This window comes from Talpa occidentalis, unplaced genomic scaffold (assembly GCF_014898055.3).
Source record: "Talpa occidentalis isolate TD23 unplaced genomic scaffold, MPIMG_talOcc4v2.1 talOcc4.7, whole genome shotgun sequence".
In the NCBI taxonomy this organism is placed as follows: Eukaryota; Metazoa; Chordata; class Mammalia; order Eulipotyphla; family Talpidae; genus Talpa; species Talpa occidentalis.
Genome location: NW_023605083.1, coordinates 128,086,373 through 128,111,820, shown reverse-complemented (window position 1 = coordinate 128,111,820; position 25,448 = coordinate 128,086,373). Strand labels below are relative to the sequence as shown.

The 25,448-nt window shown below is 36.8% G+C and overlaps 1 protein-coding gene across 1 annotated transcript in view; it reads left to right on the top strand.

Moving 5' to 3' along the window:
• The window catches only part of ABCA9 (ATP binding cassette subfamily A member 9), a 48,119-nt gene that overhangs the window by 960 nt on the left and 21,711 nt on the right, over positions 1-25,448 (top strand). The window contains 18 exon segments of the mRNA XM_037494736.2: positions 4,905-5,013; positions 6,392-6,599; positions 8,453-8,617; positions 9,470-9,573; positions 10,117-10,343; positions 12,497-12,638; positions 12,857-13,042; positions 13,963-14,110; positions 15,720-15,888; positions 16,447-16,508; positions 18,437-18,547; positions 19,214-19,389; positions 19,581-19,700; positions 19,968-20,106; positions 20,570-20,660; positions 21,268-21,407; positions 22,626-22,745; positions 23,924-24,122. Coding sequence (XP_037350633.1) covers positions 4,918-5,013; positions 6,392-6,599; positions 8,453-8,617; positions 9,470-9,573; positions 10,117-10,343; positions 12,497-12,638; positions 12,857-13,042; positions 13,963-14,110; positions 15,720-15,888; positions 16,447-16,508; positions 18,437-18,547; positions 19,214-19,389; positions 19,581-19,700; positions 19,968-20,106; positions 20,570-20,660; positions 21,268-21,407; positions 22,626-22,745; positions 23,924-24,122 — 2,603 coding nt within the window. The 5' untranslated portion in view covers positions 4,905-4,917.

Sequence of the window (25,448 nt, the reverse complement as noted above, 5' to 3'; positions counted from 1 at the left end):
CATGTTTAAACAAATAATATTATATTGTCTAGAAGGCTATGGATAAATTGAAAAGAACTTTATGTTGCTTGGTAGCAGGAATGAGAGATTCTCCAAATTATTTGAATTATTTATTTTTTTAAATTACTTTCAATTTTATTGCCAGAGGAATTGTAATCATTGGAGGATACAAGACTTTCTGAGTTTTGAATTGTTTTAACTGGTTTGAGAATGTCTTCATGAAGAAAACTTAAAGCAATCTTTTGGTGGATCTTATTTATCACATGAAATATACAAGAAATCTGATCTAATTGGTTGTGCAATGTATTTATTATCTGCACACTAGGAATCTGACTGCGAAATGACTGGCTCTTTATGGCCAAATTATTATTTCTAGATCACAGGATTTGTCAGAGTGATTTAAGGGAGTGAGATGTTCTGTGCTATGGCGAGTAGTTATTTTACACGAAGGGTGACATTTACATGACATTTACATGAAGGGTGTTCAGTGGGGGGAAAAAAATCCATCAGAAACAAAGAACCACAATCAGGACTATTAGATCACACTGATTATTTTTTATTCATAAAAATTTTTTGCACATGCATCCACCTGTGGAAAGAAAGAAGACTGGGCACTTGGGAGATAGACTCGGTGGTTTACCAGGCTTACCAGGTTTACCACATTCCCTACTTGGAGATGGTGCATTTGGGCTTTCGCTGGGGTGTCCAGGCTCACAGAGCCTGCGCAGATTCAGATGGCTTCATCTCGAGGTCATCCACATCACTTCTGCATTCCTCTGCTCATTCCTGGACACTGTTTGAACTTAAACCCATTCCTGCCTTTGTCCATGTGTGCACATACTATCAAAGGAGCCTCCAGCACCTATTTTGCCTTATAATGGCCTGGGGCTAGACTGACTTTAAATTTCTTCTTTTCTTTTCTTTTCTTCTCTAACTCACTCTTCTTATTCGTTTTCATTTGCTGATGTAACAGATCTCCTCAGGCTTAACGACTGAAACGCGTTTACATTCTACAGTCTGGGAGGTAAGAAGTGTGATGTGAGTCTCACTGGACTAAAATCCAGGTGTTGGCAGGATGGTGTTCCTTTCTTGAGGATGTAGGGGAGAATTCTGCCTTTTCCAGTTTCTGGAGGCTTCCCACATTCCCTTGCTCCTGGTCTTTCTTCCTCCGTCTTCAAAGCTGGCTGACTCCTTTTCACATCTGTTACTCTGAGCTCCTTTTCCTGCCTCCCTTTTCATTTTTAAGGACCAATGTGATTATACTGGGTTTGCCCAGATCACCCCAGATTACCTTCCTGTTTAGCAACCTTAGCTCATCTGCTAACATCATTCCCCCTTGTCATGTAATGCAATGTAATAAAATGTATTCACATATTCTGAGATTAGAAGAACATGATTCTGCCTATCACATTCGTTTTCAATTAATCCCAGACTTTCAGACTTAACTGGCAACAGCATATCCCTGCAGTACACCATGGGGAGTGCCCTGGAGGCTGCCTGGAGTCAGTCTTCCCATGTGAATTACTTCCTGAACACCTGCAGAGGGCAGTATATTCATGGTTTTGCTCCTGCCTCATGGAAAAGATTGGGATGTTTAGGTCCTGCAGCTAGTAACCAGATGATCACTGTTAAAATGATAAGAGGCAATAGCAACCTCTTGATTTCCTTGCCCTCTCAGTATATACCACCAAGGGAGGAGACCATCACGCTAAAAACCCAGGTCTCAATAGCCAATCAACCTTGCCCTCCAAGCACCGTACAAAGCTCAAACCACAGTCCTTGGAACATTTCATCCACTGATTCTCTCTCCAAGTCTTGTCTGTTTGACAGTCTCATGCTAGAATGACACTCCGCTAGAATGATGGATCCTATTAACTACTATTTTATCAGTTAAGATGCTTCATGGGATTTCACCCCCGTTTTGCTAAATGAAAGTGATCCACTGAGGATTTTGTCTTTAATGGCAAAAGATGGAAAGCAAGAAAGTGTTAAGTGTTGGTTTTATAGCAGCTGCTCTAGAGGTGGTATGATTCCCAGCGGCAAGAGTGGCCCCGCCAAGCTCCTTTCCTAGGGACTATGTGTTTGTTAAGTTATGTGTTTATCATCACATTCCTGCTTTCGCTATATGTTAGTATTATTTTAGCTTTTATGAGTTATTTGGTATGATTTGGCTGGCAATTTTAGGGATCTGGGAATGCTCAAAAGTTTTCTGAATAAATTAATGGTAATTGCGTACTTGATTTATACCACTTCCTCTTATGTAAGGTTTCGTTGGAATGCTCTACTTTTGGATAGTGGGGAAAACCTATACTAGTAATTCTTGGGCCACACTAAAATTATCATTTAAATAATTTCATTGCATCACCACTACCAGATCGACTGTCATACCTGGAGTCTGCTGCCTTTATCAGGTTTGAAGCACATCCGTTAATGTCTGTTAGACAGATGTGTCCTGAAGTCTTGCTGGGTAGTTTCTAGACTAGAATTAGAATGCTGGCTGCAAGCAATTCAAACCACAAGTTGGTGATGTTGGAATCCAATTGTCTGACTGACTGGATAAGCTGTGTTAACATAAAGGTTTTTCTCCCTGCAAGGCTAAGTCCTTAGTTGGGTTAACCCAAGGCCCAGGCTGAACCCATAAAAGGAGGGAATAGATCATTATATCCCTTTGACAACAGCAGAGCAACTTGGGTGCCTGCAAATAATGATGTCTATGGTGACTCCAATAATAAACTATTTGACTGAGAATGAGGTTCCAGGTCAGGACTTGCAAGTACAAATTTATCTGATTTGTGTATCTGTTGTCAGCTTACCCCCACCACTAGTACCACCTCCCACCTAAGCAAATATGCAAGGGGGAATGACAGATATCATGGGTCTGAGATTTATTCTATTGGCAATAAAACTGGGTGCTCTAGGTATTTGATTTCGATATAGAGGGCTGATTTTTACACCATTATAAACTGTTGACCCCCTTCCAGTCAACTAGATTCTTATTGACTTTTCCCTTTACTTCTTAATTTCAAAGGTATTATTTTTGTCATATTTGGTACTTGGAAAGCTTTTTGGGAAATATATGCATTTTTACACATTTCACAACATTGAAATATTAATTTCCATCACACATATTACAATTAATTTTCTCTAATGCATTTTTCTTGCAGCTGAATTTTCTTCTTTTTGGATATCTCTTTACCAAATACTTTACTTTTGATCATTTCTTTCTCTTTATTCCATGTATTTCTCTCTCTCACATTTTCAAATGTTTAATTTCCTTTGAACATTTGGGAGGCTGATGAAACTTTTCTCTGTGTCATGGAAGATTTTGCATTCTTTCCTGACTTCAGTGGGAATTTGAAGTATGTTATTTATTTTTTGCTTCTTTTTCTCTTCCTTTGTGAATTTTATTATGGTCACTCAATGGAAGATTTTAAAACTTTCCTTGTTTACTGTAATAAAATTTTCTGCTCCAAAAATTATGTATTTTCTGTACCTCTAAAGAGAGAGTTATCTTGTTCTCCTAGTGCTCCAGCATCTGGAAGTGCCTGGCAGTGACAGTGCAAACCAAAGCCTGTGGATAACTAAGTGGCTGAGTGGGCCCCTCCTGATGCCCCTCACTGCTCGTACGTGGATGCTAAAGACTCTCTGCTCTTGCACAGAGGAGACGACTGGTCCACAATTTCCCTAGACAAATTTCTACAGCTCACTGATTAGGAGTGAGTGCTCCAGAACTGGACCATCTGGGTTAAAGTCCTGACTCTACCACAAGTAGTGGTGTTTGGCCAGTCAATGCCAATCTGTGCTTCATTTTCGTCATCTGCAAAATGGGGAGAATAATCAAATATCTCCTGAAGGCTTATTGTAAGGATTAAACTAGTTAATTCTTACAAAGCACTTAAAACTACCTGGAACATGGGAAGCCACCATTAAATGTTAGTTAACATTCAAACTCTCTCCACTCACCATTTGGTCCAGTCATCATGAACCATACAGAAGCCTGTGAACTTTCATGAGATTTCTTTATCTACTTGCCTGTGAGTTTTGTTCCTGGTGGGGTTATTGTTTGTTTTGATGGCTTTCTTGGTCCTATTTTGATATTCACTCATAAAAGGCTAATCCTATTTTTGAGCTCAAGGCACACAAAATGATTGGTTCATGCGAAACTCCTACCTTGTTTTGGTTATTTATTTCTTTTAATTTACTACTCCCAGTTTATACTCAACTTTAGTCCCCATTTTCCACTGCCGCAGGTCATCTTTTCATTGTATTTGATGGTGATTCTGTGCCTCCTGGATGTTCTTGAAAAAGGTGTGCTGCACATTAATAGAAATGGCATGGTGATGTAGCTTCCTGGTCTTCTTTCATGTTTTTAAATCAGCACTATGGTTTTCAGATTTTTGCTTATTGCTGTGTGGATGCAAATCTATTGCTCTGAGTCTCTTGAAGTGCATTGAAACTTGCTTTATAACACTGTGCCACACTGCTCTATGTCATGAGCATCTTCATGCAGTGCCCTCATGGACCCCTGAAGAATTTTCTTGGCATACATACCCAGAAGCAGATCTGATTGATGGCAGAATATTGCTAAGTAGTAATGAGTTGGTAATAAATCACCAAATGTCTGTGTAAGTAGAAAATTGAGCAAAGTTAATTTGTAGTGATGATGCTACCTAACACTAATTTTTACCAGGGAAATGAAGATAAATGTACATGACATCTCATAATTGTTTTAATTTTTGTTTCTCTCAGTACTTAACTTGAACATCCTTTGTTTTTAACCTTTGGCTCCCTCCTCTATGCATGCAATTGGAAACAGCTGTTAGGAGGTTTCTTTTTGGTTTGATTGCACAATGTTTTCTATTTCAGACCTTCACATTTACTTCCTTTCCTTCCTTGTTTTAAAGTAAACAGGTCAGAATGAGCAAAAGGCACATCAGTGTGGGTCAGCAAACATGGGCCCTCCTCTGCAAGAACTTACTGAAAAAATGGAGGATGAGAAGAGAGACCTTGTTGGTATGGTCAGAGTTTTTGTCTCCTTAAACTTAGAAGAAAAGAAAAAGAAAAGACTTTTTCCTCATTATTTAATGTTTAACATCTATTCCATTTCTAACTAGCAGGATGGATTTTTTTCAAATTCTGCACTTAGCTTTTGTTTCAAATATGACTTCTTTAAAATATATTCTTATATGTCCTACTGTGGCATTTTTAAAAAGAACTCATATTCAAAAACTCCCAGAAAAATAAGGCTACATCTGATACTGCAAAGATAGAAATTATTAATATTTGAATTCATCTGAGTCTCATGAAGGAATAAGAACAGACGTTCAGGGCCAAAACCAAAGAGGCAAAATGTAGTCTAGAATTAATTCAAAAAGTAATCTGAAGTTTTAAAAGCACTCAAAAGTCAAATTCTAACACTTCTAATCAATAGTACTAGGGATAGAGACAATATCAATTAGAAGGGAATAATGGGTGCATAAACAGGAATAGAAAATGGCATTTTCACTTTTGATTCCATTTAGATCATGCTTATTTTTGTGAAGAAAATTCAGTAAATTTGAAAAAAATATCACAAATAAGGTAAAATCCCTCATAAACTGTATTTCAAAAATGTTCCGATTGGCAATGATCAAAGTGTACAAAACCCCCTGCATGGAGCACGGATTATGTAAATATAAATATGAAAGTTGGATTCTACCTCTATATTGTTGTTTTACTTCCAGATTTAAACTTTTTCTATAAGCATTGTATCTGTCGATTTCCTGTCTAGATACTAGTAGATATATTGTCCAACAAATAGCTAAAATAGGATCATAAGGTAAATATGATATGTGCTTTTTTCTGAAAAGGCTATTTGTTTAGAATTATATCATCATCATAATCTTCATCATCCTGTTCTTGTAGTTGGACTTCAAATGCATCTTGTTGCATTTCCAATTCTAGAATGTTGTCAAGTGACGAAGACTTTCAGAATTCTTTTGATGTGCTATATAATTGGAGACTATCTTTTTCTACATGCAGGCAGATGAGGGTAATAACACCTTGCTTCTGTTGATGGAAACTGGTTATCTACCCCAAACCAGCTAACACTCACTTCTTTATCACTGCCACTCAGGTTTCAAATGACTATTAACCATTGGGCCATTTGCATTAAAGTATGACCAACTTAGATTCTCCATTATAATCGGAATTCACGCTACAACTCTGTCTTGATGGGTAATGTGCATATTGCATATTTAAAGGACAAAGGGAAGATGAAACAATTGAAAACTGGGACAGAAAAGATGGAATCCAAACTGCATGACATAATTGTTTTCAGTTGTCTGTGAATGTTTAATCTGTGGTTGAATGGAGATTGATTTGCTTCATTTTTTTTCTTGTTGCTGTGTAGGAGTGGTTTTTCTCATTTCTTCTAATACTCTTTGCATACCTATTTGCCTCTGATTTACATCAAGTTAATGACTTTCCTCACTCGCCTGCAATGGATCTGGGACGTGTAGATAATTTTAATGATTCTAATTATGTTATTGCATTTGCACCCGAGTCCACAACAACCCAGGAAATAATGAATAAAGTGGCTTCGGCCCCATTCATGAAAGGTATGTGTGGGTAATTCATGGTAATTTCCACATTTGCAAAACACATAAAATCATTTTGGGATTTTCTTGATAGACTGTTAAGTGTTCAAGTTCTAGATTTAATTTATAACACTGATGCACATTCCTTTCTAATATCAGAGAGATTTCCTTATCCTATTTTCTAGTCTCCTATTTAGGAAATCTTATATAAAAAGAGTTTATCCTCATTATAGGATAAAAGTGATATAGTCCAGGGTTTTTCATTTTGTGAGAAGTTTCAGGAAAGCTTGAGCAGCATTTACAGCATGTATTTTGTTCTCTTCAAATACATAAGAATTGAGAATAAAATTAGATAGCAAAACCAAGAAATCAGGGACAATGTTTACAACAAGATTGGATGACAGTATTTTACTAAATACCAAAATATAAGTGAATGAGGAAGAAGCACTTAGCAGCTACAAGCCTGTATTCTCTTTTCTCTCTGGAGGTGTTCAGAGAGCAAAGGGATGCAGTAGGATATCTGATGGGCTTAAGAAGGGGAGAAAAACACTATATGAGGAAGCCAGTACTAATTTGTAAAGAACAATTGAAACCATTTTCAGTAATTGTGTTGGTAGTGCTGTGTTAGAATGTTATTACAAGGCTGTTAAAGGTTAAAGTGGGACAGGCCAAATAAGTAATTATGAAATAGTCTAGTTCTGTCAGCCATATCTTTGAAACACCAGTGTCTCAGTACAGAAGAAAGGAGAGGCTGAGGTCTAGGGCAGAAATTTACAGGGTGAGGAATGTTACCATTCCAGATAGCTAGAAAGCCATTGGGAACAAATGGGTTACTTCAGCCTGAAGAGACTCTCACTGGCCAAAGTTGGCTTAAGTTGATCTTCAACAAAAACAAGTGTAATGATTTGAAACTTACTCAACATATACCTAAATCTGTGCTTTCATAATGATGTTAAAGGAAAAATATTATTTGTCCTTGGAGGATCAGTCCTTAGTTTGAAAATGGGACAACAGACTGGACTGTTGATAACCAAAAAGATGATAGAAAGTACTGCTTCATGTCTTCTACTCATAAAAGAAAAAGAAATGATAGAGCATTGCCATTTTGAAACCCCCATTGAGTTAGTGGATCTGGATACTGAAGGTCGAAGTTGCTAATATCTCAAAAGGAGAGAGAATCAGAAATGATGACACTCTGATGGAAGAACACAAAGGGATTAGACCTGAGTGTGCTTAAGCCTATGGGTCCAGTTACCAGATTGCAAAAAATACAAAGAACAAAGGAACATGTTCAAATGCACCAGGAACATGCATGCAACAGCATCCCATCTGTGAGGAAGCATATGGGTTACACGGTCTGGGTTTGGTTAGTAACAGTCATTCACTTACACTACATATTCTAGAATAAACAAAGTCTCTTGAAAAAACACTTCAAATTTAACAATTTTACGCTGTCTTTGGAAGTTTGACCACATTGACAACATTGTCAAATGGAAATATATACTATAATTACAGCATCTGCCTGTCATTATAGTATATATTTCAGCTTTAGATAGATTATGTGTTCATGAGTTTTAATATATGCATCAGTATTGCTATTATTCCAAATTCATTGTGCTCTAACTTATTGGCTAAGTAGTGTATTTGCAAAGGCAGAATCTATTAGTGATAAAATGTAATTACCACTTAACTCTTCTGGTTTTATTTAGAATGTTTGAACTCCCCCACCACAGTCATCCTTCTAACGCTGAGTCTCTTGTTTAGGGTCAGCTTGCCTTTAGTGAAGAAATAACTCTAACATGATTGAATATGGTGTGCTGTCTTTGGACCACGTAGAAATCTTTACTGAGTTATTCCTTTCTCTCACTTGGCAGGAAGAACAATCATGGGGTGGCCCGATGAAAAAAGCATGGATGAATTGGACTTTAACTATTCTATAGATGCAGTGAGAGTCATATTTAATGATACCTTCTCATATCATTTGAAGTTTTCCTGGAGAGGTAGAATCCCCAAGATGAAGGAACACAGAGACCATTTAGGTAACTTTCTCTTAGAAAAAAAAGTTTGTCTTGTTATTATGACATTAGCCACAAGTGTACATATGTGATGGCAGAAAGCTACCCAAACATACACAACACAAACTTTAAATTTCTGAATGTAAATGAGATTCATTCCTATGAAATAAAGCTTTGGTCTTAAGTACATTGCTTTGTTAGGAAATAATATTTGCTGTTATTCCTGCTTTACTCCTAAACAAAACCTCAAGATAACATTGTTGGTCAATGATTCCCAAATTTTTTTTTTAAAATTGTGTTTTCTTGGTCCAAACAATATAAGAGTAAAGATCAACAAAACATTCTTGATTAATGGAGAGAATTAGATGAGAGAATGCAAAATTATTGAGAACTGATCTTAAGAATATTAGTAACACATTCCAACATATGGTGTCACTTGGATGTGAAATATGAAGAAATCAAACAAGGGTCAGATAAAGACAAGATTAAAAACTAACCCTTGATAGCTGACTATAGAACTGAACCATACAGATTGGGAGGAAGGACCAGAACAAAGCAGGGAGGGAGCACAGTGGATTGTGGCAGTGGATGAGGGTTGATTTGGTGATGGGTACACTAGTTTACTACACTTGAAGGGGGAGCCTATACTTCCAAAACACCAACAGTAATGTAAGCCAAAATTACCTCCATTTAAATATATGTATTCCAATGTATTCTCCTTGGATGTTGGATTCTCCTACGGAACCTCACCCGAACAGTCCTGCCATTTACTATCATGGACTAAGAGTGCAGGTTGGAACATGTGAACTTTTGATTTTTCCTCTAACCAAGATCATCTCATCCCATCATGATATTTCTGTTCTTCTTTTCCTAAAGCACATTGTCAAACAATAGATGAAAAAATCACATGTGAAGGTTCCATCTTCTGGGAGAAAGGCTTTGTAGCTTTCCAAGCTGCCATTAATGCTGCCATCATAGAAGTGAGTAGTAATGTGAATTGAATTTTGGTGGATGGTGATATAAAGGGCTGCCCTATTAATTTATGCACTTGAGGACTTTGGTGCAATATACTGAACAGCTACTATGTTGACACAGTTATGCTAAGCACTGAGGGTTAGGAAAGAAGTAGAACTTGGGATCTGAGGTAGTGAGGAGATAGAAATATGGACATATAGCCGTAATCAGAGTTTAAGTTCTATGATAGAATCGGAAGTGGTGTGGTAGATAAACAACGAACTGCAAGGCACTGATGAGAAGTATCAGAGGAGATGTATGGATTGAAGTGACATTTAATTAGAGCCTCCATGCATGAGTAGGGTTTTGTCAAGCAGACATGGTAAATACGGATGACCTAAAAATTCAGAAGAAAAACAGTTTTTCCTCTGTTTTTTCCTCCCACGGGCCAGGTTATGATGGACATATATATTTAAATGTGAAATATACATTGCTTCTTACAATTGAGAAAAAGTGTCTGAGGTTATAATTAGTTTAATAACAGTGTATTTATTGATATCTCTCTTCAGATCACAACAAATCATTCAGTGATGGAAGAGCTCATGTCAGTTACTGGCATAAATATGAAGCTCTTACCTTTTGTTGCCCAAGCAGGAGTCACGACGGATTTTTTCATTTTCTTCTGCGTTATCTCTTTTTCTGCATTCATATACTATGTCTCAGTCAATGTTGCGCAAGAAAGACAATGCATTAAGTCACTGATGACAATGATGGGACTTCGAGAGTCAGCATTCTGGTAAATCACAGGGCTACAATACATCACACAGCACAGATAAACAGAGCAAGCTAATATGGTGGTGTGCCCAACATATCAGACGTAAACATGGTACTTTCACAAGTAGTACATTCTAGTGGAGGAGATGGACTTTTAGGCTTGGTAAACGCAACTTTTATACCTCTTTGAATTAAAGAAAGTCTCATCCCATTTGCAGCAACATGAATGAAGCTGGAAGGGATTATGCTGAGTGAAATAAGCCAGAAGGAAAAAGAAAAATATCGGATGGTTTCACTTATAAGAGGAATGTAGGGGAACCAAATAAGGAGCCAGGAAAAAAATAATTATAATAAATTAAAAAACAAAATTAACAGGCAACTATTAATCAGAGACATGCTGCATAGGAGGGGGAGAGAGAGGGATCAAAACAGGGGAGGGAATGTGTTGGTGGGGAATTTTGCAGGGACTACACCCGAGAGGAGAAAGCATGCATTGGACAAAAAGGAAGAATAATGTAAAATATATATTAAGAAAATAAAATAAACTTTCAGGAAAAAAAAATTTAAAAATGAATTAAAGAAAGTCTCATCCTGTAGCTATCTGCTGATACGCAGGACACTGTGCAAATGATGCTGGCTCTCAGTCAGTGACAAACAGATATGGGTAAACCCAAATACACAAGAACCTGAGACTTCTGATGTTTGATGGAATGTATGTTTCAGATGTTTTATTTGAAAGAATGATTGATTTTGACCCCATATTGAATGAGCCATCATGCTAATTAAGCTCAGAGCTTTTCTCACCAGAAGTGCTGAAGGGGGTGGGAGGCAGGAAGCAACGGTTCATCTCCACCTGGGCATTACCCCCCTGAGCAAACTCCCTAATTTCTTTAAACTTTGGTTTTCTTTTCTGTGAAATATTAATAATAATTTTATCTTTCCTTGGCCATGAAAATTAAAGAAGGAATTGTATTTAAAGTGCATTATATAAATTCACATTAAATGTTATATAAATAGATGGCAGATGGTAGAACTTTGGAAAGTATGCCTGGGAGAACAGTAGTGCAAGTTATGAAACCAAAGATCAAATGCCCAATTGACAATAAAATAAAATTTTCTAATGAATTTAGCCAAAGGAAGTACAGGTATCCTCTGCTTTTCAAAAGTTTGCATTATGTCCTTTTACCTTTACTAGAGACCTACACTAGTGCCTGTTTTTGCTAGTTAAATAAAATTCAAAAAGAATTTTCTCTTTTATAACAAAAAGTGACAAGACTTTGCAGCAGCCATAACTATCTCTCAGAATCATAATTTCAGTGTAGCAGAGAAAACTTGAACCCAGATCCACATGCTTGAGAAGGATTATTTGTTCTCTTTCTCTTCTGAAGAAATCTCTTCCTGTTTCTTTGGTATTAATAGCAAGAACAACCTAGCTTCACATTCGACATATATAAGCATCATCCTTACCTTTGTGTATATCCGCATCTATATCTAATTTCTAATAATTCATATTAAAATCGGCAAATGAGAGCCCATTTTTATACAATCTGAAAATTAGAAATGGGTTTTGTTAATGCTTAGGAAAAAAATCCAAAGAGCAAGAATATTTAATGGTGCACAGATATTTATGTGAAAATCAAATTCATTGTCCACAAATAAATTTTTATTGGAACACAAACATACTCATCATTTGTGTATTGTCTACAATGGCTTTATGCTACAAAGCAAACTTATTACCCACAAAACCTAAAATATTTACTACTTGGCTTTTTAGAGAAAAAAATGTGCTGATCCTTATGTCTTTATGTATATTTCATCCTTGGTGTTTATATAATTACTTTATTAAAGGAAGTCAAGAATTGTAAACTCATAGATGTCACACTAAACACCTCTCCCAATTGCTCTCATTCTGTCACCCAGACTTGTTTTGTTTTTTGTTCTTTGTTTTTTTTGCAATTAAATACCTTATTTACCTCTTGACTCATTTATGGCCTTCTTTCCCCTGTAGAATATGAATTTTGAGGCAGAGAAATTTTCCTATTTATTAGCTGTTGTATTTCCTTTGGCTGTTGTGTTCTTGACACATGATAAGCTTTGCCAATCATTTGCTGAATGAACAAATGAACGAGCGATGAACTAACAGCCATCAGAGCTGATGTTCTGTTTCTCTGTTAGGTTCTCCTGGGGGTTGATGTACGCTGGCTTCACGCTCATTGTGGCCATGCTGATGGCTCTTATTGTGAAATCTGCCCAGGTTATTGTCCTAACTGGCTTCGTGGTGATCTTCATCCTCTTCCTCCTGTATGGCCTTTCTTTGGTGAGTTCGCAGATTAAACAACGAGACCTACTGGTCATTTCTCACTGAATCTCATCCACTCCTTCTCTTCTCTTTGCAACATTGCAGGATTTCTAGGAGACAGTATCTCAGAGTGGAATGTTGATGAAATACCCTTTTGTGATATGAAACTCATTTTATTATGCTACTGATGATTCTCAGAGAATTATGTGCTCACTAAAGTTTTTCTCTCTTCCCAGATAACTTTAGCTTTCCTGGTGAGCGTGTTGGTGAAGAAACCCTTCCTCACTGGCTTGGTGGTCTTTCTCCTAATTGTCTTTTGGGGGAGTCTGGGATTCACTGCCTTGTATAGACATCTCCCTGCTTTTTGGGAGTGGACCTTATGTCTTCTTAGCCCTTTTGCGTTCACTGCTGGAATGGCCCAGGTAAGAGCTAATGTAACTGTTTCACTTTTTTACAGTTAAAAGAGGTTCCCTCTGAGTAATTCATGCTACAAGTTTGAAGCATTAAAATTCCCACCCACTTTTGTAAAGATGCACCCCTATGGGATAGGAGAAGTTTGCATTTATTTCTCTCAGCCTAATCAGTTTTCTTTGTAAATTACCAATTATAGATCTGGATCAACTTTTACCTTTAATGTTTTTTTCCTAATGATATACTTGTAATTTGTATTTTTCCCTAATGATAAGTTTTCTAATGATATGATAGTGTTAATCTAATTTAATGCACAGGAAGTGTGACCCCTTAACAATATTACAAGTATTTGAAAACCAGGAATTTAATAGAAATACATTTTTATTTTTTGATTGATTAGTTATAAATGAAACTGAACCTCTTCTCAGGAAATTTAATTCTACATGTGACATCATAGATATAAAATGTTAAATGTAAGATTATGTTACATATAAACTCATTGTATTATATAATTAAATTTCAAAGAAATTATTCTTCTGTCTTCTGCCCAACTACTGAAGTACTCTCACCCCGCCATGTTCTCATTCTCAAATGGTATCCTGTCTGGAATACCCGTCTTCCCCTATCCTAAGCCCAATGCAATCCTTGTGCCCCCAGATCAAAATTCACCTTCCTTGAGTTTTTACCTCCTACTAGAGGATTTGTCTACTGCTGCTATGCATCTCTACATCCTTGGTTTCTACCTCCATTCATTCCCCAAGTTACTTTGGAGTTGGATTGTTTCATTGCTTTGTCTTCCAGTAGATTAGAACTCTGTAAAGACAGGAATTATGTCTGTTTATATCTATTCAATCCCAGTGTCTAGCAGAAATAAGAAAAAATAACTCTGCATTTTATCCTTTGGAAATTCAACATATGTTATTTTTTTCAGCTTATACATTTGGACTACGACGTGAATTCTAATGTCCATTTGGATTCTACAAACAACCCTTACTTAATAATAGCGACTTTTTTCATGTTGATATTTGATGCTTTTTTGTATTTGGTATTGACATTGTATTTTGACAAAATTTTGCCCAGTAAGTAGTAACCTGGTTGTGATTCAATACAATTTAATTCATTGCATTTCTTTAAACTGTCTACAATGTATTGAATATAAATTATCAAGCATCTTTCTTTAAAACTTCTAAATAAGCCTAAAGGTATTCTGCACTTTGTTTATAGAGTTACCTTCTAAAATGTTTTTCTGCAATTAATACTTTAGATTATTTGTTTTAAAAAAGAGGCACAAGAGATTATAGAAAATTATACTGTTAATGCTTGTACAAGGTGAAGGATGCTTGTATACTGTTAATGCTTGTATAGGTGAAGAATGCTAGTGCTTGACATTGGATTTTAAGAATTTCCAAGTGATTCCCAATTTAACTCACCTGACAAGCAATATGGATTATGAATCCACAACATTTTAGTTGCATAGAAAAAACAAATCTGTCCTACAGAGAAGGACAATCTTTACCTAAGGAGTTTGTCTATCCATCTTACTTCCTATTAGATAAATGTTAGGGAGGAGGTAGTGGAAAAAAACGGAAGGTTAGTTAAGGAAGGAAGGAGACTTTTGAATTTTTATTTATTATCTTTCTGAGAGAATTGACATATAGAATAACAGCTGTCAGTACTTTTGAAAAACTTCTAGCATAAGCCATTCCGTAAAAGTAAACTTAGGGTGCCTCCCCTGGTGGCGCAGGCGGTTGAGCGCTGGGTTGCGAAGCTGCCCGCAGACTCTGCAGCGCTGGTTCATTCCCCCGCCGCCGCAGGCGAGAGTCCCACATGGTGCGCAGACCTCTCCTGCCGTGCCCGCTGCTCCCCTCAGCAGTGTACTTTGTCAGTCTGCCTGTTCTGTTCCCCACTCTGGCTCTGGTGAATTCTCTCACCCTCCCACGCTTCTGACTGTACCCAGTGCTTGCATAAATAAATAAATAAAATATCTTTTAAAAAAAAAAGTAAATTTAGGAATAAGATGAATCAATCATCTTCACTCTCTTGTAAAAATTTCCAGTCACCCAGATCCCATTTTCCTGTAATTTATTTGCATTTTCTGTTCTTGTGCTAAGAGTACTAAGAGTAATGGTTAGAGGCAGCTATATTTATATTGCTGAGAATTACCACCCAGAAGCCTTTCACTTTTCTCCTTCATGTCTATGCATTTGCTCCATTTCTTTCATTCTTAAGATTTGTCCTTAATGTCATTATTTCCTGCCCCAAGTTCTCTTATAAGGAGAGCCTTAAGTTCTAGAATCATCAGTCTCTATTAACTTGTTAAAATTCTACCAGGCAATGACACAAGACTTATTTCTCAGCATTACCAGTGACTCTGGGCAAATTAAGATTTTGTTTACTATTATATTTAAATTCCTCCTGAATTATTTCACTCTGCTTTGAGGGATTTCTAATTAGATAACAATGCAACACGCTTCTCATATTAGAAACACCATAGTGGATGGTAACACCTAAGTTACGTTTTTCTCACTGTTCTGTATATGTCATGGACATATGGAAACAGAGAGACCTTTAGGTGACAATCTATTGAGTTTTAAAATAAAGGAAATTGTATTGATGTGATGCTCTGTGGTGGGTATAGTCCATAAAGTGGTGATTGACCCAATATTTAATTGTCTCCTGTTCATGAAGCCGAATATGGACATCGACATTCTCCCTGGTTTTTCCTGAAGTCCTCTTTCTGGTTCCAACCCCAGAGGGCTGATCACATGGCTCTTGAGAATGAAACAGATACAAATTCTTCATCTAATGACTCTTTCGAACCAGTGTCTCCAGAATTCCATGGAAAAGAAGCCATCAGGTAATAAGGAAATTACATGGACAATCAATGGGGAGCAGGTGACAGACCAGAACTCTATCAGACAGAATACAGATGTGACAAAGATTTGCATCTTGGTACAACTACACCCAGGATACTATGCTCATGAAAGAATACACTCGTTCTTGATAGCACTTTTTTTTGTCAAATTACCAGCACTTTCATTTACTAGCACTTTATAGTATACCAATAATCATCATTAAAGAAATAATCTTTATATGTCATTTTCCTCAGTCTCTTTCTTCTTCTTCTTCCTCTCTCTCTCTCTCTCTCTACCCCCTTTTCTCCATCCCTCCTTCTCCCCTACCCCCTTCCAGCATTCTGTTCCCCCGCTCTAGCTGCTGCTGCTTCTAGTGCAGCCTGTCAGCTTACAATGATCGAGACTTCTCCATCTAAGGGGGTGTCCTGGATGCTTCTGCCGTCACCTGGGTGTGCAGGAAGGAAAGAACCCCGAATTTTCCAAAGCCTCAAAGACTTAATGTATCAGTCATCTGACCATCTCCATAATTCCCTCAAAATATTTTCTTCTTTTTTTTTCAGAATTAAAAATCTTAAGAAAGAATATAAAAAAGGAAAACATGAAAAAGTAGAAGCTTTGAAAGGTAATAAAGTATGTTTCTATTTTGTAGGGCTGCTTGATTTATGATTGTGCCTCCCTTTATACCATTTTGGAAGGTTCTAAGAACAGAAAATCCAGACACCGTGGCTCTTCTTTATTTAAACACATTGTTTCCTTCCAAGTAAATTTAAAACCATATAACAATTTTAGAAAGTCAGGTACACCACCTATAGCCAATTAGTCTGAAAGATAAGCAATAGCATCATCATATTCTTTATTTTCAACTCATCATATTCCCTAATCTTAAAGCTGATTTTATTATAGTCAGTCTATCTTTTATAAACTTTACTTTTATCTAAAAATTTGTTAATCACGTAATAACGGTTACAATGTAACAGCTATAAAGTATGTATCATAGGGAGATAATTTTTTTCTTGTAAAGATAATTTTTAAAATTTTTTTAATTTTTTATTTTTTTAATCAATATTTGCTTTCCCCCACCCCCTCAGGTGTAGTCCCCATAGAGTTTCCTTCCCCAAGACACCGGTGCACCATCACCTCAGTCCCCTGTGCTCCTCCCTCCCTCCCTTTGATCCCTCTCCCTCCTCCTCCCCTGCAGGATGTCTCTGATTTATAATTGTCTGTTTTTGCTTTGTTGTGTTTTGTACTGCTATTATTTTTTTACACTGATGTCTTATTTGGTTCCGCTATATTCCTGCTATAAGTGAAACCATCTGATATTTTTCTTTTTCCTTCTGGCTTAATTCACTGAGCATAATTCCTTCTAGCTCCATCCATGTTGCTGCGAATGGCATGAGATTATCTTTTTTGATTGCTGAATAATATTCCATGGTGTATATGTAACACATCTTCTTGATCTAGTCATCTATTTTTGGGCATTTGGGTTGTTTTCAGGTTTTACCTATTGTAAATAGTGCTGCAATAAACATAGGGGTACAGGTGGTCTTTTGAATCAATGTTTTTGTGTCTTTGGGTAGATCCCTAGCAGTGGAATTGCCAAGTCATATGGTAGCTCCATTTTTAGTAGACTGAGGAACCTCCAGACAGCTCTCCATAGTGGTTGGACCAGTTTGCACTCCCACCAGCAGTGTAGGAGAGTTCCTTTTTCACCACATCCTCACCAACATTTGTTGTTGCTTGGTTTTTTGCTATGTGCCATTCTTACTGGTGTAAGGTGGTATCTCAGTGTGGTTTTGAATTGCATTTCCCTGATTTTAAGGGATGTTGAACATTTTTTCATATGCCTGTTGGCCATTTGCATTTCTTCTTTGGAGAAATGTCTTTTAAGTTCTTCTGCCCATTTCTTGACTGGATTGTTTATTTTGTTTTTGTTGAGCCATGTGAGTTCTTTGTATATCTTTGTGATCAGACCCTTATCAGTCAAATGGAGTGCAAAGATTTTTTTTCCCAATCAGTGGGGTGTCTCTTTGTTTTGGTTAACGTCTTTTTTGCTGTACAGAAGCTTTTCAGTTTGATGTAATCCCAGGTGTTTATCTTTGCCTTCACTATCACTGCTTTGGGTGATGAGTCTTTAAAGATGTTTCTAAGATGTATGTCTTGTAGTGTTTTGCTTATATTTTCTTCTATATATTTTGTGGTTTCAGGTCTTTATCCATTTTGAGTTGATTTTTGTGCATGGTGAGAGGTAGTGGTCTAGTTTCACTTTTTTGCATGTGGAGTTTTCCCAGCACCATTTATTGAACAAACTGTCCATGTTCCATTGCATATTCTTTGCTCCTTTGTCAAAGATTAGTTGTTCATATAAGTGTGTCATTATTTCTGGGCTCTCTATTCAGCATAGGGAGATAATTTTAAAGAAAAAATTGCATGGATTTTCTTTGACTCTTGCTAGCCAGTATATACATGCTATAAGAAATTATTAAAAAATTCAGAGACTGCAAAGTTACCAGATAGGCTCTGAGTATACTTTATTTTTTTGAAATAATGCAGGTCTGGTGTTTGACATATATGAAGGCCAGATTACTGCCCTCCTCGGTCACAGTGGTGCTGGAAAAACCACCCTGTTGAATGTACTCAGTGGGCTTTTGGCTCCAACATCAGGTGAGAAAACAATCAGCCAGTGACAAGAATAAGGCAAATGAATTAACTGCATTTTACTAGTCAAGTAGATTTGTTAATTCTCAGGTAGTAGTTTCATTAACTACTAATCACATTTAGGCATTAAGAGAAAAATTTTAGGGCCTCCCTGGTGGTGCAAGGGTTAAAGTCTCAGCGCTATCAAGCTATCACCAGCCACTGCAGCATGAGTTTGATCCCCAGTCAGGGAGCTGACCCACATGGCACAGCAGACCTCTCCTTGCTCCCCTCTTCTCCCCTCAGCAGTGTATTTCAATAGATCTACCTCTCTGCTTCCCATTCTCTCTGGTGAATCCTCTCACCCCCGCCTCTGGCCTACACCCCAGCTCTTGTATGCATAAATAAATAAAAGAGTAAATCTTTAAAAAAGAGAAAAGTTTTAGAAATTTCTTCAATTTTTTTATAGATTTATATTCTCTTTAGGAAATCTTTGTGGTTTAAATATTTCATGATGAGTGGCTTTATGCTGAATAATTGGCATTCCAACTACATCAGGTATATCATGAATATTAAATTTGCCATTGTTCAATGTAGCTAAAATATGATTTAAAGACTCTAGTGATTAACACACATTGTTTTCCACTTTATGGTACTTTATCCTGATGCTAAATCTCTACCTTCTACTCTTAGGGTCGGTCACCATCTATAATCACTCCCTTTCAGAGACTGCTGACTTGGAAGCTGTCAGCAAACTCACGGGAGTTTGTCCACAATTCAATGTGCAATTTGGCTTTCTCACGGTGAAAGAAAATCTGAGGCTGTTTGCTAAAGTAAAGGGGATTCAGCCACAGGAAGTGGAGCAAGAGGTAAATGAACATGTTAGATGTCATGCAGAACATGAAATGTATCAACTAGAAAACTGAATATGTTTGCGTTATTTCTACACAGCTCATTACCTAGAGGGTAAAAAAGAACAACTTTTAAACAAACACCAAAGTTCTAGTGCTTTAAATAAAAACATTCTGAATTTTGGAATAAAAATCCTTTATTTGCTCAGGTACAACGAGTGTTACAGGACTTAGAGATGAAAAATATTCAAGACATTCTTGCTCAAAATTTAAGCGGAGGACAAAAAAGGAAACTCACTTTTGGGATTGCCATTTTAGGAGATCCGCAGGTAAGTCAAACCAAAATTACTGGTGAAATTAACATCAGGACTATAAAGCTACTTTTCTTTTCAATGACACTAGAGTCTGCTCATCTTGAATATAAAACTATTTTATTCCATCAGACTTCATTTGCAAATCATGAATGGAAGAGGACTCTTAAAATGGAAAATTAAGTACTAAGATATTTCCCCCAAATATGCTTTTAAGTATATTGCTTTAAAAAACAATCTTGCAGGAAAGGACAATGTGGATTTACGTGCTTTCCTATTGCGCAGGTTCTGCTATTGGATGAACCAACTGCTGGCTCAGATCCTCTTTCAAGGCACCGAGTATGGAACCTCCTGAAGGAGAGAAAATCAGACAGAGTCATTCTCTTCAGCACCCAGTTCATGGATGAGGCTGACATCTTGGCTGGTGACTCTTGGTTTTCTGTCATATATTTTAGTAAGGAATTAGGAGCACATGTGGAGTGTATGGAAATGTGCCATCACAGCTGCCAGGTTTGACTGCCAAGAGGCATGATGGGAGAATCTCGCTCTCCTCCATTTGAGTGTCCACATCCCTGAATACATTCCTCATGGGAATACACTGATCCTATTGCAAAGCATCGCCTTGGCTATAAAACATGTGACCTACTCGCAAAGATGTTTAATATGGATGCCAGTTGACTTGAGACAGGTTCTTTTGATAGGTGATCAGTTTGCTTAATATAGTAAACAATAAACTTATTTTACTTATTGGATGAGAAAGAGTATATCTATTTTACCAGATCGTGCTCTTAAAATAGATTATTTATTAGTGAATTTGTTCTTTTACAAATAGTGAAAGAATAGCTCCTTAATGCAACCTATTTGTTTTTTGTTTTTTTTCTACTTAGACAGGAAGGTGTTTATATCCAATGGGAGGCTGAAGTGTGCAGGCTCTTCTCTATTCCTGAAGCAGAAATGGGGCATTGGCTACCATTTAAGGTACAGACCTGGGGACTGCAGACACGTTAGAACATACTGGGGACAGATGATGTCAGTATTAATATGTTACCATAGGACTCACGTGTGTAAGTTCATTTCAGGAGATCTGTATTAGAACTACACTGAAACTTCTCTTAGCAAGAATGTAGGATTGTGGCATGGTGGTCAGTGAAAATATAAAGATGATTGAGCTATATTTAAATAAAAATTTTGGAAAATGTTTTCGCAGCACAGTATTTGCTAAGAGAGATTTATTGATATTCTAGAACCTTTCATCATATTTTCGTGCATCTTGAAAATATCAATAGATTTCTCACCCCTTCACCACTTCCCTATCTGGTCTTGCAATGTACTGTTTCATCTCCCAACAGTCTTGAGGTAGGGTGCTTTTATAAAAGCCAGATGTGGCTGAAATCTCTTTTCTCCTTGGGTCACTTGTATCCCTGACACTGGTTCCTCCACCATGTTGTAAATTTCATCTTCATTTTACTTCTATCATTAGATTATACATTTTGTCTCATAAATATTAATAAAGTGACAAGCCCCTAGTGCAATTGTTCGTAGAGATAATGTTGGATAGAAATAACTCTACCCTTTTAAAATGTAGTTTGCATCTGAATGAAATGTGCAATCCAGACAGTATAACATCACTGGTTAAACAGCACATCCCTGATGCCAAACTAACAGCACAGAGTGAAGAGAAGCTTGTATATATTTTGCCTTTGGGAAGGACAAACAAATTTCCAGGTAAAAGAGTGTTGAGACCATGGCATGCTTTATATCAATGATGTTACTAACCATAACAATGGTGTTATGACAGGAGAGAGAGGAGAGAGAATGCAAAGCTATATATATGCATTAGTCTTTTAATTCATGCTTTCTAAAACAAGGGAAACTTACACAGCACTTAATTATTTCTATAAACATTTAGTTCCTTTGTATAATCTAACTGCTTGTTTCTTTTAAAGTAACCTAACAATTATCTCTAATATGATGTACAAATCTCTATTACTGGGAAAAATATTACTTAATGGGTGTTTGAATTAAACATTTTCTATTTCAGTCCACGCTGTTGTAACAGACACTATAAACTGGGTGGCTTACAAACAACACACGTTTATTTCTCACAGTTCTGGAGAGCAGAAGTCCAGGGTCAGGCGCCAGCACAGCTGAGTTCTGGTGGGCAATCTCTCCCGAGCTGCAGACTATCTACTTCTCTTGTAGCCTGTAGAGCAGGGAGAGGAAATGAGCTTTCCTGTTTCTTGAAAGGCACTAATCCCATTCATGAGGTCCCTACCCTCATAACCTCTTCTCACCCTAATTAGCTCCCAAAGACCCCACCTCCTAATTCCATCACATCAGGGCACACAAACATTCAGTCCATCTGTAAGACTCCCTTATTCTAACAATTTCTTAAAAAGATATTTAGATAAAATATAATGTTTTCCAAATTCCACCCACTGTGTAGTTTTCTAAAAATGAAATAAATGAATGTTTAAAATTTTACACTCACATTATAAGGAAAGATGAAATGTTGCCATTTATAGCAAAATGGAAGGAATTCAAGGGAATTATGTGTAGCAAAGCAAGACAGAATGACCAAGACAAATATTGGACGTTTATATAGCAGACATTTCAACAAGGTAAAATATTTCTTAAAAATTAGTGAACAACAATGAATGAAATGAGGGTTCTGAGGTCAAGGGGGTGGGGAAAGAATGGGTCAAGAGGGTAAGGGGTGGTGGAGTTGGGGAAAGCCAGGAGTAGTCTAGCGGGGTATTTGTGACTCAGAATCTCTTATAAGGTTGCAGTAAAAATAAAATGAAATAAAATTTGTTTAATTTCCATTTTGCATCTGATGAATGCATTTGGCTTATCATAATTGTCTTCTCTTTTTGTAAATATAAGTTACTATCAATTTTACTAAAAATTATATTTTTGATACAATCTTGTGCCTATTTATAGACCTTTACAGGGATCTTGATAGATGTTGTAACCAGGGTATTGAGAATTATGGTGTTTCCATGACAACTTTGAATGAGGTATTCTTGAAATTAGAAGGAAAATCAACTATAGATGAATCAGGTAAAAAAGAAATTTGAATTTTCTCTTTCTGTGAAATATTTTATTTTGAAAATATACTTTGAATGATCAATTTATATGCTTTTGGAGCTGTAGATTCGGTCTGATTTTGGAAAAACTTAGAGCAGATGGGAAATGTATTTTTGTTTCATTCCCTTTTCTCTTAATGCTGGTCTCCCATCTTGACTGCCTTATTTTTGTAGCATGTATCTTACTAGACATATGGAATACATCAGTGTACAAGACTAGGTCATTGTGGAGCAGATGATGTAATACTTTTTTGAATATACAACATATTCAACACAGAGAAAAGAAAACTAAAATTGTAGAATGCTAGTTACTTTTCTGGCAGCTTGTTGAATGTATCATTCCAATGTCTTCAGGATTCCATTGCTGCTGCTGAAGGATTTGCTGTCAGTCTAATTGCCATTCCTTGGAAAGGGTCTACATTTCCTTTCTCATTGCTCTAAAACATTTTGTTGTTTCTGGTTTATTATTATCTTACAGTGTTTGCTCTTTGCCATGCTCTTTATTTTTTTTTCCTTTTCCTAGTCAAGTGAGTTTTAAAATTCTACTTCCCATCTTTTACCCAATTTTGAAAATATACATTTGATCTTTTTGTTGTGTATATGTCTTCACTTTTAATGTAAATTTCACATGATTTTCTAAAAGTCTAGAGTTGGTCAGTTTCTCTAGGCTTCTCTTCTTTCCAGCCATGTTTCCGTGTCTTGTTTCCAGCCATGGCTTGTTTCCAGCCATGGCTATATTGCGAAATATTGTCTTTATCAATTTTCTTGCCCGAGTGCAGGGAGAGGCAAAGTTCTACAGGTACTAACACATCCACCATGGTAGAAATATACAACGCTTTATCTCTTGCAGGAATAGATTTTTCTTAGCTAGCTATGAACCTCTTTTCATTGATGTCCCTAGAATTAAGCCCTACAAAGTTATAGGCACAGAATATTTTTTCAGAAAATACAAGATAGACATTTATGATATTATTTTGCTTCATTCCCATTTCTTTAGTAGTTGCTCCAATAATGCCATGAATCATATTATTTGTGTCTTTGTCCAAAACGCTCTTCAATAGCACTATTTTGTGAAAAGATGATCATAGAAAAAGCTAAATAACACACACCTAAAATGGTACTTCATAAAAAACCTGATTTTATGTTTTATAGGTATTGGGGTTTGGGGAAAATTACAAAATGATAGGACAAAAGATACAGGAAGCCTTGATGAGCTGGAACAAGTTTTGTCTTCCCTTAATGAAACAAAGAAAGCAACCAGCGGCATGAGTCTCTGGAGGCAGCAGCTCTGTGCAATAGCAAAAATTCGCTTCCTAAAGTTAAAGAATGAAAAGAAAACTCTTTTGACCATGTAAGTAACTGAATATTCAGATATGTTTTTCATCATCAACTCAAGTCAAAGTCAAATAAAAATCAATTGAAAAATTAAAGAAAGACTCATATAAAATAAATTCAGCAGCTGAGTACAATCTTTTGAACACAGAAACCAATTTTCAATTGCTTAGGTAGTAGGTAATTAAAAAATCTTAGCCAGGGTTGAGTTAACTTTTCAGAAGCATGGAATTAGCACTTGGGTCCCATCCCAAAGACTTGCCTCTGTCCCCAAAGTAGCTCTATGCATAGCTGTATCTTCACCAAGGCTTGGAAGCACTATTTGAACCCTCCTGTGTGGCTCACACATTCCTCTGAGGTTTCTGGTTCTTCGCTGAGCAATGGTTCTATGCATAAGAGTTGCTGCCCACTCAGGACACTCATTCATTCAAAATACTTGTGTGCATCTTTGCCTCACACTCTGTGTTACATGTCTGCAACCTCTCAAAATAAATCAGACATGAGATTCAGCTCTGGAGGAGGGTGATTAGAAGTATACTCTGCATTGGTTAACAATGGATCACATATACAATGGTGGTCCAGTCAGACTATATCGTAGAGCTTAGGTGTCTAGGAGGCTATGCCGTGGAGGCTTATGTAATTACACTCTGTGAACAAGGCATGCTCCATGACAGCATTGCCTAGCAATGTATTTCTCAAAATGTATTCCTGTCGCTAAGCAATGTGGTGCTGCACAGTAAAAAAAAAAAAAAAAGGTGAAATTAAATAATATTGTCAAGGACAGCATTCAGTATTGGAGAGAGTATGCCCAACTAAGGACATCAGGAGAAAATTTTATGAAAAGTCATGAGCAGTGACTTCAATTTGGAACAGAAAAGTGTAACAGTTAAGGAAAAGAAGGGATTTTGGAAATTACGGCAGGAACAGCAATGAGCGTGGAGACACCTGAGGAGCCTGAAGAACTGCAATGAAATTGACTTAGTTATAATACAAGGTGTCCAAAGAATAAAAATAATTTTGATAATATAGAACTAAAGAAAGAGTGTGGACTTCATGAATAATAAGGAACTATTGAAGTTTTAGTTTTCATCTTCCACAGGTAATGGACATAATATAGAACCTAATGCTGAGACGCTTAATTAGGCAACAGTGCAAAAATGGTTTGGAAATAGTAGACACTGGAGGTGAAGAAAGCAGTCATTTAGGACATCATTGAAAGAGGTCAGGAAAGAAGTGATTAAGGTTCACATTTGAAAAGCGGAAGAGAGAACATGGGAGGCAAGTAATAGTGATACCATGGCAGATGCCAGTTCCCAACCATTTGGAAATGGGACTTATGGGAGAG